At 42.4% G+C, this 12,732-nt stretch overlaps 1 protein-coding gene across 2 annotated transcripts in view; it reads left to right on the top strand.

The window, feature by feature from the left end:
- chchd6a (coiled-coil-helix-coiled-coil-helix domain containing 6a) overlaps positions 1 to 1,364 on the top strand; it is an 83,709-nt gene extending 82,345 nt beyond the window's left edge. For both annotated transcript variants that reach the window (XM_069660298.1, XM_069660297.1), the window contains one exon: positions 694 to 1,364. In XM_069660298.1, the coding sequence (XP_069516399.1) occupies positions 694 to 717 (24 nt within the window). In that variant the 3' untranslated portion in view covers positions 718 to 1,364. The remainder of the gene's footprint in view (positions 1 to 693) is intronic.
- Positions 1,365 to 12,732: the final 11,368 nt, after the last annotated feature.

Genomic DNA, 12,732 nt, shown 5'->3' with positions numbered 1-12,732 from the left:
GATATGTGTGGGGCGCTGGTAAAGCTTAGTCCGTAAAGCAGGCGCTCCATAAACAGAGGCAAAGTTCCCGCACCATCGGCCGGTTGACTCTGACGCTGGCCCTTTGATGCACGTCTTCTCTATGTTTCCGATCATATCTTCATTATAGTCATTAAAGGTGAAAGTAAAAAAAAAATATCTTTAAAAAAAGAAAAAGAGATTATATGTGTTTTCATGCCAGCCAATAATACGCCCTCTTGTTCTACCACATACCCAGCTTTGCTGCTCCTATGAATCCCAAACTTGCTCACATTTTCAAAAAAACAAAACCTGTTTTGAGGACAACACACCAATAAAGTTCTGAAAGATAAAAGCCATCACAGACTGCATCAACAGAGATGTTTAACAGGCCCAAGGTGACAGTAACAAAGCAGGAACTTTCCATCTTGTGTACCTCTTGTAGTTGTAATTTGTTGCAAGGCGAACAAGCCTCTGGTGGTGTGACGTGGATCTGAGTGAAATCAGTAAACAGGTTCACTTCTCTCCCTTTCTGAGATAATCCCTACTATTACCAGGTGTGACCTTTCAGTTGTGGTCAATTAACTCTGGAAAACCTTGATAGTCTTTGAGCCTAAGAGCATCTCAAAGGTCAGAGGAGGGAGCCGGAGTGTAAATGGACCAATGCTTATTTATTTTTTTCTCTTTTTCTTTTAGAGCCTGCTGGTCAACCATGGATGAAGACCGGGGGAAAAGGGTAAAACAGTTATTTGACGGAGGCTTTTTACCTGGGCACTAAGGGCAGCACATGTCACATTCCTGTTTTGAACTATAAGAGAGTTGATTTGCTGTTAGGCTGCCTTGATTTTAAAACTTTCTTTATATGCTATTTATCTGAGTTATCATCCATTAAAGTTGCTTTATTATTCTGCACAGCTACTTTACACAGGGAAGCTTTTGAAAAAAAAAAAAAAAGAGTGTGTATATTAGATTCATGGCCTGAAGGAGCACTCTTTCAATTCAGCCATTTACAATATGAGCGGAAAGTATTTCTAAGATCCGAGTTGTAAAGACCCATTCAGGGTCATTCCTCCACCGTCTGAATGCGAGATCCAGTCTGTCACATCCTCCGCTGCTTTTGTTGGCTTGAAAGAAAAAGAAATTCATTCCAGGTATGAAATGAATCGAGTGCATTGGGACCGTCCTTGTTTTGATCTCTGGCTGAAAGAAGGACTGATTGAGTTTTATTGCTTTTGAGTTTTATAGTTTTTTATTTTCTCTGAAAGACAGAAAAAAAACACTCAGGTAATCCTGGCCATGACTCTGCTTCATCGAACATGTGATGGTTATGTAGTATATGATTTTATTAAAACATACATATCCTGCCACTGCCTTGTTTGTCTCTTCTTTTTCCTCCCGTACTACTTTCCCAGTTTATAATGCATGTATAACACATTGTCAATTTAAACTGGGAACATTTTTGATTTCTAGATTCCCCATTAAAATGAAAGTGAGATAATAAACACCATACAGCAACTGTCATTTGCTACTTGTTACAGTAAATTAACTCTAATTAACCCTGAATATTCGCCTTCACAACTACGTCGTGAACCAAACAGCATTGCATCTAGATCCATCACATCTCCCAGATGTGCACACCTCTGTTAATTTACCCGCCTGTTTCATGGATAATGTCAGTGGATTAACCTCTTGCTGCATCCGGCTGCTTGAGGCTTGCTCCTGCCCAGTTTGGTGACCTGCGAGGCAGCTCGGCTTATTATCAGGATTTCTCGAATGGACACCAACTATCAACGTTTTGTTCCACCTCTGCAGCGTCTGTCCATCTCTGTCTGGTAAGTGGCATTTTCTCTGTGTGTAGCAAGTCACATTTCAGCTCAAACATTCACAATTCATGAGTAGCTGCACTAAATGGGGCTAAAGTATACCTAAATAGTTACATCATGATGCACATTTGTAAGTCATCCTAATTCATTCTTTGTCAGGTCTGTCTGCGAGACAAGATGAACACACAGCCTTTAAACTGCTTGTTTTTTGTATGTTTGTTTATAGATTAAACTATTTCTAATGCAACTTCTGGAGAATCTCAATGACAAGCTTTCGCATCACAGCGTCGAATGAAAATGAGTTTTTTTCAATCTTGCAAATAACCAGGATTTTTGTATTTGCATGTCTTGCTGCTCCATAAGCTTCTTTGCAAAGAATTTGAATCGGAACGTGCAAAATTATGCCTTGAAAGCACCTTAATGAAAAAAGTGTCGAAGGCCAAATGTCATCAGGTGCCAGCTCAAGACCATCAAATGCCGTGATGTGTTTTTACAGACTTGCACACAATTGCAGGGAGTAATGGAACAAGAAGGAGCTGCCACAGTAAAGAGCTGAAAGGTAACAAGCTGCACACACCTCCAACTCCTCAGCAAGGTAACCAACTCCTCTCACTGTGTCCGTCAGATGTTTGAAAACTACTCGCTCAGTGTGCGACATAAAATCATGTTTCAGTTCCTCATGGCAGGATGAAAAAGACGATTACCGTAAACGGACACACCGGCTCGTCTTTCTGACAGATGAGCTGCTCATGGTGCATTTGTCACCACCATTACTCCGAGATCTGTATTATTATTTTGAATTGGGATCATGCCAATATAAAATAATGAATGTGTGTAAAATGCTCTTTATAGTCTTAAGTCACCTTTATATTGCTTCAGTCTGCAATGCCAAAATCACCGCACAGCCTGGCGCTTCTCCTGCAGGCTTGGATGCACCAGTTATAACATCTTCTCCTTCCGTCTCTAATATGATTGTGGTGTTTCAAACATAAATATCTAAATAAAAATCATCAAAAAAAGGGAAGCGGATAGCTACAGTTCCAACCACACAGACAACTTAAAACCCTCTCCGATCCCTCCTCGGAAGCATTGCTAAGACCGAGGTGAATGCGGTAGGACGAGACACAGACTGCCATTCTGGCCATTTGGATCTTCTCTGCCAAACATCTTGCTAGCCTACAGGCGTTGGGCAGAGGAAGGGACAGCGTCCGTGCCTGCATAATTTCCAGCGGCATGTTGAGAGCTTCGACGTCCAATTGTTAAAACTGGGCTAAATTCTGCAAAAGCAAATCTCAGTGTCACAGAGAGAGGCTCTGATATCTTTAGTTTCACCAAAACTCGCCTGTCTCCTGGAGTGCCGGGTGGCTGCACTCACTGTGGTGTGTGTGTACATGTGAGAGACTGACGGGATGATGTTTCAATCTTTATGTGATTACATGAGAAACACTGATCGATTGATTGGTTTGAGGAGCCCCCATACATAACAGTTAATGTGCAAAGATTTATTAAGTTCAGAAGGAAATCATGTGAATATTATCATTACTGTGATATAAAACTGTATATTTAAAGCAGCAGTTTCACTCATAATGTGGTTCTGGACTAGAGGTCTTCACAGGTCCAAAATTTCGTGCCTGAACCCGTTAGAGACCCGTAATTGTGCGGCCCAGAACCAAACCATTATTTGATACCTGAGAGTCATATCGGACCCGGGAGAGACAGACCCGATCAGCACCGACTAGATTAATATCAACAAGTTACCGTTAGTCAACTGTCAAAACAAACCTTTTTGTCCCACCTGTGTGACACAGCCTTCTCCCCTGAGCCTGGCCGTGCAGATAATCCATCCTCCACCAAGAAAGTTCATAAAACACATCCAGGTTTTCTGTTATTCATGTCATGTTGATAAAAACAGAGATGCTAATCCACTAGTTATCTCAGATTAAAAGTCCACTTGCTGTCACAGACGGATGACAAACGCGCGGCTCCTTTAGAAGCCACACACGTGTAACACGTAACTGCGCTTACTTTCTTCTCGTCTTTGTCCACAGTTTGCATAAACGAGGTTTTACCTCTTTAAATTAATTTTCTTTTTGTTAGCCTTTTTGTCCACATCAGTGAGGAAGGTATCCATCTTTACCGGCTTTGGCTTCAACTTTTCTCTGAACCTGCAGTCACGTGACTCGTCACTCAACTCGTTGTTGCTCTTTCTTATGTTTTTTTCCACTTTATTTCCCGCACGTTCTCGTGAGAATGACACATTGTTGTAAGTTAAAAACACACACAGACACACACAGCACTTTAATCATGAACACTTTCTAATCACGGCCGGGTCTTCCCGGATCCATTCGGGTTTTACACATAATGTTGAACAGACCTGTTTGACCACGCAATGCATGGACCCGAACCCGTCCTCAGGTTCCGGTGTGTGCTGCAAACAAATGTACTTTGAGTAGAATTTAAAATCAATAAAAAATTGCAAAAAATAAAACTAGAAAAATCTGCAACACCTCTATCAGAGTCTTTTAGACCAGGAAACTGGAAGTCTGACGATTATTTGGGGGCTGTAGAAGTTCTGAGGCTTTAGCTGCAATAAAATACAAATAATTTGAGTGTGACTGAAAACAGAAAATAGCTTCAACATTCTCCTTTTTGCCAAAGCTGTGTGGACTTTTCCGGAGCAGTTGTTTGACTGCTTCAGCCGGAGATATCCCCTCTGAGCGGCACTGAGGTGTACCCAGGTGTGCAATAATGTACTTGATTGACTTAATGTAACAAGTTTGACTCAAGTGGCGACATTTCCTCTGCTCGGGTAATTCTCTCTGAGTTGTAGCTTTCACTTCTGTAGCGAGGCTGTGGTAATTGGCTTGGAACACGCTCTGCTGCTATGCACCTCACACAAACACACACACACACACACACACATTTGGGCACCGGCGGCCAATCTTAATAAAAGAAATGACACGCGGTTGGAGGAGGGGAGGTGGAGGATGCGGTCACGCAGATGTTGCTACGGTAACAGCGGTGAGCGAGGGCTGGGAGCTGGAAGGCAGCAGGTTAGAAAAGAGAAGTGAGGAAGACGACATTCGGCGCATTCAAATGCGTCCTCGCTCTCTCCCTGTTGATCCCGTGTCATACCCAATTACCACTGCAGCGAGGGGAAGGTGGGAGCGCAGAGCGGGGGGTGCAGGAGGATGAGGTGGGGGTTGTACAGAGAATACAGAAAGAGAAAGAGGAGTCTTCTGCTGCCTGCTTGAACCTTTGAGAGGGATGCTGCACGTGCAGGTGCCGAGGTAAACACCCACGCCTGTCATTACACGTTTATAAGAGGAAGGTTGTGGCAAAAATGTTTCTTATCTGCAGCTTCAAGAGAGTGTGTGTCAGACAGGTGAAGATTTCAGAGTGTGACAACTTCCCTGTGAAATATAAGAGAGTGGAGTGTGTGTGGACTACAGATTCAGCTCTGCATACACAAGTCTCTGCACTATGTAACGCTGTGAGAAGTATTCAAATATTAAAAGAGGAACGAGAACAGTGATGTTTCTTTTACCCACATGAATCACGTGTTTCTTTAGAATAAAATCCACAAAGAAATAGTTGTAATTTAATTTCACATTGGATCTTATTCCCGTAGTTCTGGCCGTCCTTTGACATTGTGTTTTAAAGCATTCTCTTTACCAACAAAAGTGCTGAGGTCAGGGACATCACTCATCACCAAGCAGTCCTCAGAAAAGCCTCTGAAAGGAGATTCAAAACACTTAGGTTTGACACCCTATTACACCACCTACAGATGATTTAGTCACAGGCTATAAGACTTTGCAAAGACATTTCCTTTTAAATAGTTAACTGGGGCCATCACCATCACTGTGCTAACACCTAACAGCTAGCGAGCATCCAAATATGCTGTCCCATTAAGTTAGGACACAGTGACAGCAGCACTCCTCAGAGCCCCCTCCTTCTTAACTATCTATCTGGTTTGTTGCTTCCAGAGAGTCCATCATCGATTCTTGACCACGTTCACGTCATTGAACTTCAGCATTGCATAAGCCAAGACCAAGAGATAATATTAAACATGATTGATTTATTAAATAAATGTCTGTTAAGTCTCTATCTATCGCTGACCGTCAGCCAGGAAAATCAAGAGTTACAACCGTAGCCAACGTGGACGTCACGCAATTACCATTTATCGCCACAGGTCCAAAGAGAACGAAAGTGAGATCTTCAAGATTACAACTTTAACGGTGCGTTCACACCGAACGCGAAGCGAATATTTGCCCCGCGTTACTCGCACGAGTTTGACCGCCGGATCAAAATTCGCGTTTAAATAACAGGCGAATATTCGCCCTTCGCTCCCGGAATGGAGGAGAGGAAGCGGGGCTTATCTCCGTGGCTACCAACGGCGTCAGGAGAATCTTGATGTTGATCGGCTTTCGCGCCACATGATGCAAAATTTGCGTCTACTCACGTCATTGCGCTGACTTTTGTATTGAATCTCGCCGCACATTCGCATCTATTCGCGTTCGGTGTGAACGCACAGTAAGAGAGATCAGACTAAGCATGACTCCTTTTCCTCCTGTCCACATGTTAAAGTCTCCTAACTAACTAACTAAATGTAGACAATAGTCTGTGAGGCACACGGGCCTACAACGGGCCTTGCATGGTAGCTTGCTGTCAGTGTTGTGTTTGATCCCACTTATAATGCATGGAATATAAACCTGAGAATAAAGCACTGAAAGATCAAATGTTGTCACAGAAACATTCTAGAAACATGTTAGTTACTTTGATACAGGGTGGATATTTGTTTTTTGTCAAGGCAATATGTCGTACCACCTCACCAAACACACACACACACACACGCACAAATACGTAAGACAGGCACACACTTATACACACCTGCCTCAAGGGAAATCAATGACTCTTTCTGTTATCTCTCTCCTCCATCAGATTATCAGAAACACTGACATCTATTAGCCCGACACTCCATCTGTTCAACAGAGTGTGTGTGTGTGTGTGTGTGTGTGTGTGTGTGTGTGTGTGTGTGTGTGGTGCTCTGCTGAGGCCTCCCTCACTACATTTCTCCTCCGATTAAAGACTTCCACCTCTCTAATGCCATTAGAGGGATGAGAGAAGGAGAGACGGCGGTTGAGGGGATGAGAGAAAAGAATAAAACAGGCAGAGAGCGAGCGTCTGCTTAACCTCCGCCGTCTGACGGAGCAGGCAAACGTGCAGCCGGAGGACGATTTAATCCCTCTGTAGTAGCCCGGATTAGTCCTCCGATTTATCACTGCCTCGCTCTTTTCTCCTGGCCTCGCTGTCACTTTGTCTCCCCTCTCATCCCTTTCTTCAGTCCCTCTTTCTCTCGCAGTAATTCGTCTGGTACTGAGTGGCTTAATGCTGTTTAATGTGCTGACTTCCCTTTATCTGCCTATTGTCATTACTCTCTCTCAGGGACAAAGGACTCCTTCAGTGAAGCTTCTGCGCAGCTAAAATGTTACTGACTAAATAAATAAATGTCCGTGAGCGCTGAGCATTTGTCTTCAAAACCATGTTGTATAAATAAATATCCATGATCGGCACTTTAAAAGAATTATTAAACTTTTAAAGATACATTTGCATTTTGTGGGGCTTAGAAGATTCATATCAATTTAGAGGATGTGTTTGGCCCTAGCTTAGCATGAAGACTGGAAGCAAAAGAAAAAGCCAATTTGACCATGTCAAATGTTTAAACAAACACCTGCCAACAACTCCACCTGTTGAGGAATTGACAACCCAGAAGGGGAAGAAAATCAGGACACTTGGATGACTTCAGTTGAAGTAGTTTATTTAACTTGATCAAGGAGAAGTGAGGCAATTCTAGCAGACCGTTCCCTGTGCTCAGTATTTAACCTTTCAGATGAGGTTGTGTCTATCTACCCTATTCCTTATAAGGATATCCCTTTATGTTAATAGGTCCTAACTTAGGTTTCTAATGTGAACATTCTTACCTGTATTTCAATGACAGTCACATGTGTGCAGAAGGACATGCATAAGTGAGTCTGGATCGGGTGTGAGGCTGGAGCCACAGTGAGTTATTATTATGACACTGAATTTATTATTTACTATTTAAGAGTGTTTGGGGGTTATTCTGTCTCTGGAGAAACCAATGACTGTATATATAGATGGACGACGCGTCTCCATCTGCTGTCATTGAATGAAATTGATGCCAAAATAGCCCCTGTGATAGGCGCTGCCATCTTGCGATGGTGACGTAATTTGGAGCCAAAGCTGTGCAGTAGAGATCGGCGGGTGGAGCCGCCATAGCCACTTCCGCTAACCCAAAGAAACACTTAACTTACTGAAAAAACAGCAAGGATCCCGCACGCCGGCGTGTTTAACGGCAGAACAGCTTCTCTGTGTTGGTCTGAGGTTAACGTTCACAGGTATGGAAACTTCAATGACTGTTATTATTGTTTTAGTTATGTTTCCTCTCGCAGTTCGTCCTCCACTCTGCTAATCCGGACGAGATCGGCAGGAGCCGTATTTGTCAACAGAGCCGTCAATCATCATTTTGACAGCATCAAATAACTAATTAAAGTAAATTTGTCAAAAAATTTGACACTTGGACATAAATCAGCATGATAAGAAATAACTATAACAACAGAAACCATGTTTGAGAAACATTTATTTGATGTGTATTTTGATTTTATAGTTTGACTCTTGTCCCATCTGTTAACATAGAGGAGGCGGGCTTTATGACCTATACTGCAGCCAGTCAGCAGGGGGCTTCACTTTTAGGGAGCTGTCATGTCATCCATCCTTTTATACAGTCTATTGGAGAAACCTATGACCCTAAGCCTGACCTCTGAGTCTGTGTAGCCCTCGGTGGACGTTTCACACAAACCTTTCTCTGGGAAGTCAGGAAAACTTTACCACACCAGCCTTTAGCAAGACCCTCTCAGGGAGATTCAAATTGTCAGCTAGTTTCCCCTGCTTCAAGTCTTTTTGCTTAGCTAAGCTTGCCATGTCTTAGACAGTAATGTATATTGATAAATTGCTATTTTAAGCATCTCCAGCTCTGGTCTTGGTTGGTGGCAAAAAAGAACCACTAAGCGCAGATTTTGGCTTTGTTGTCTGTAAAGCCATGTTGGTACCAAACCTACGATGACTGGATGTCATGTTGTGTCTGGAATTGTTCCCATTAAAAGCAGGACAACCCAGGTCCGACAAGATATCTGTGAAATGGTTTTTAAAGTTCAAACACAGCGCTTACGTGGACTTTTGTCCATTCAGTTGCCTCAATGATTCCCTTATCGCCCATAAAACATGAAAAAGGCAAGTCGCGTCTGAAATCGGCACTAATTAGTCTGTATGTGTGTGAATAAATCAATGTGTCATTGGCTTTGAAGATGGTGAACCTAGAAATTCAAATGAAACCTAATTATCCATCCAGTTTTATATCCAACGTGAACATTATACCTGCTAAACATCAGTGTTGATTTCTTGTTACGCAGGAGACGGAAGCGCAGCACAGAGTCGTGTCATCTCGCTCGCTTTCTGTTTAGATAAAACTGACAAATATGCAGATCAAGTATGTAATTTAAAAAACAATCACACAAAGGTAGAAAATCAGGGGAATTGAAACTCCAGGAGAATAACAGGGAGCGGAGTAGGGAAATATATTTATATATGCTTGACAACCGTTTGATTTCCCAACAGCAGATACATCATCCCGACACGTGTTGCAGCTGTCCTGTGGACCACCAGGGACCAACGTGTCAGTTTGTGTTGACCTGTAATTGCACCTCTCTGCCTGCACGGGGTATTTTTCAGAAATCCTGTATAGCAGTGACATGCAGCATTCCCTCAAGGCTGTCAGAATCTGATCAGCGGTGTCCGGGACGACTCGTGTGACAGACAGAAGAATGAGCAGAGACCGACCCTCAGTCCACCATCCTTGTTAAATTTTAACAAACTGACTGCAGCTCACCTGCTGTCAACATGTTTGCTCTCACAGCCGCTGTCAGCTGGCTCACATTAATGGCTTCCACCTTGTTAGGTAAAAAGAAATCTGACTTGCTGCCTCCTCATTAAAGATTGTTGTTTAGGTGGAAAAGTGAGGAGGAAAACAGGTGTGCTTAAATGCATTGTCCACCTGCCTTGTTAAAACTGGACGAACCTCTTTCTGCCGAGTGTTTCGGGGTTAAGCGGTGATTCTCACAGGAGCTTCATGTAGCATAACAGGGCCTTATATATGCATTACAGTGAAACCTAAAGCTTAAGTCATTATTATAATGTTACAGTGTCTGATATTCATTATAAACACGGCCAAAGACGGTGCAGGGAGATGCTGTACAGTCATTTGGCTTCATTACACATAGTACTGGAGTTGCATCTAGTTACTGCTACTTCCTTTAGAGCAGGGGTCGCCAGCCTTCTTTCATCTGAGAGCTACTTTGAAAAAATGGAAGTGGCCAAGAGCTACTTGCATTACGTCGCTGTAATTGCTGGTGGCGCTCACTTTAGCTCAACTAGCGTACAGCATAACTGACCCGACCTGTCGATGGAGGTTGCTGCAACATTGCTGTGATTGGTTCGGTTCAGACGTTGACAAACTTGCTAGGAGCATCACTGTTTTTTATTCACAGCTGATTGGCCTTTCCTATTATTTTGTATTGGAGGGGGTGGGACATCTGTGTATTTGATTGAATTAAAGTGGGAAGGGGCTTTCAAGGTGCATTTATTGTCAACAGATTTTTGTACAGAGTCTGTGCACCTCTTGGCGAGCTACTAAAATCCAGGCCACAAGCTCCCTTTGTTGTTGTTTCCTTTCATCAGACATTATCAACTTCTGTTGGAATTTTAGCACATTCCCACATGTACACTTATTAACATACAGAAACATTTGTATACAGTGTGGGATTGAAACACTAAATCCAACATTAATTTACACAGTAAGGGGTCTGTGTCCACTAACGGTGTTTTCTCAGCGCCCATCAGTTGAAAAAAATTTGTGGCACCGCGCCCAACTCTTCAATGTCACTTTTCCCTCACCGACTAATCCAAATCCAAAAGGGGCGGGACATCAGATATCAACTTTGTTAACAACAATAGTGCAACAAAAAGTGCTGTTAGTGGTCACAGGCCCTTAAGCATGCAGAGCAATTTAAAACTACTGCTTATGCCAGGACATGATTCCTTTCCATTGTTTTAATGTTTATTTTGTAGAATGTCCTTTGACTAAAATCAAATATTAAGCGTACAGAGCAGTTTAAAACAGACTTAACAGTCATTACCGAGGGAAGCGAAAGCGCCACCAGACAACTTTCGAAACCTCGCAAGGTGAGAAGCACTCTGAAATTGTGGACACAGGCACTAAAGAGGTTATATAAACTAAACGTCCTGCAGGAATCTTCCATTGCGGCGGATGTTCGTGCTGTCTGATATGGTTTCAAACGTCCAAAGGATGTGAGAAGTTTAAACTTTTATGAAAACTAAGAAGTCCACCGCTCCCTGTTTATGGGCGGCTTGAGAAGATGGCAGCCATCTCACTGGTTTGATGAGCTCTGTATTTTATTTTCTCTTTTTACAATGGAGATCTGTACGTCTAGTTTTCCAAAGCTTTGTTTAGTTGACTAGTTTTTACACTGTTCTGATAGTTTGGGCAGGCGTTGTTTCTGGGTCTGAGGTCCCTTTTGTGGTTGGCTGAGACTTGCCTCATCTGTTTGTTCTGTTTGGCTGCTGAAAAGTTTGCTTTCAAAACTGGCAGGAGGATGAAGGGAGGAGAAAGAAGAAGGAAGTTATCATTCAGATGTTAGTTGCTCTGCAGTAACTTCAGCCAAGATGACCTGCAATCATTTCTTACAAACTGAAATAAAGATTTTGCAGCCCATCATTTGTTTTATTTATGCTCTATAAAGCAGCCATGCTTCATTTATTACCACTATTTCCCTGAAGAGAGTTGTGGCATACTTGGTTTTAACTTCCAATAATTAATAATTGCGATTAGTCTAACTGTGAAATGGAAATAAAGAAATGTATCAACAGTATAAGCTCCCAAGGAATCTGTGAATTTGTCAAAAAGCTGCTTGTGACTTCAACATAGCTCCAACTTAAAGCATTTTCTTCCCATGAGGCCAACTGGAACTGTAATGATGTTCTTTGATGTGTGCGTGTGCGTAGGTGTGTAAAAGCATGCGTGCCTACCGTTGCATTTATCAGTTTGATCAGACAACATGGAGATAATCTCAGAAGAGCAGCGAGGAAGGTTATAATGATTGTGAGAAACAAACTGGGTTCATGTCCACGATGATGACCCACACGCAGCTCATTATAGAGCAGTCGCTTACTTTGAGTTGCATCATGTCATTATGTGTGTTTGTGCGTGCATGCGAGTATCTAGGTGGATACGTGTGAAAGAGAAATTAACCATCTTTTCACTAAGGGGAAAAATAGTGAGCTGGTTTCACATGTAAGTGCTGGACTGAAGATTCAAAACTGTTTTATTTACAGTCTTTTTCTTCAACCAGTCGTGCTCCATCCATTTTTGGTAGGATGCTTTGGAGGCTAACTTGTGTAAATCATGGTTAGACATGTATCCCAGCATGCATTTGTCACACACCAGCAGCCTTGGTGGAGGAAATGAGCCGCACTCATAACAATGAAATATTTCATTTTACATCTGAGACTGAACTCTTGTCAGGTGATGTCAATAACCTTTGGTAGTTGAATGGTGGCCCTGAATTTAGAAAATAAAATGTCACAACTTTGAAAGGGACATTTTAGTCCCAAAGTTACAGTCGGGCAAAATAGCTTCAGATAAGATCGAGTTAGGTTAACAGGTGTGTCTGTCGGTGAATGCTGTTAAAAGTTACACAAGTGCAGCTTTTTGTTTTGGTTTGTTTTCTTAAAGAGAGAGTTTGTGGATCATTTGTCACCC

This window comes from Semicossyphus pulcher, unplaced genomic scaffold, assembly GCF_022749685.1.
Source record: "Semicossyphus pulcher isolate SPU_LCO1_2020_fin unplaced genomic scaffold, fSemPul1.0.p SCAF_13, whole genome shotgun sequence".
NCBI classification, from domain to species: Eukaryota; Metazoa; Chordata; class Actinopteri; order Labriformes; family Labridae; genus Semicossyphus; species Semicossyphus pulcher.
This window is presented reverse-complemented; position numbering and strand designations above follow the sequence as displayed.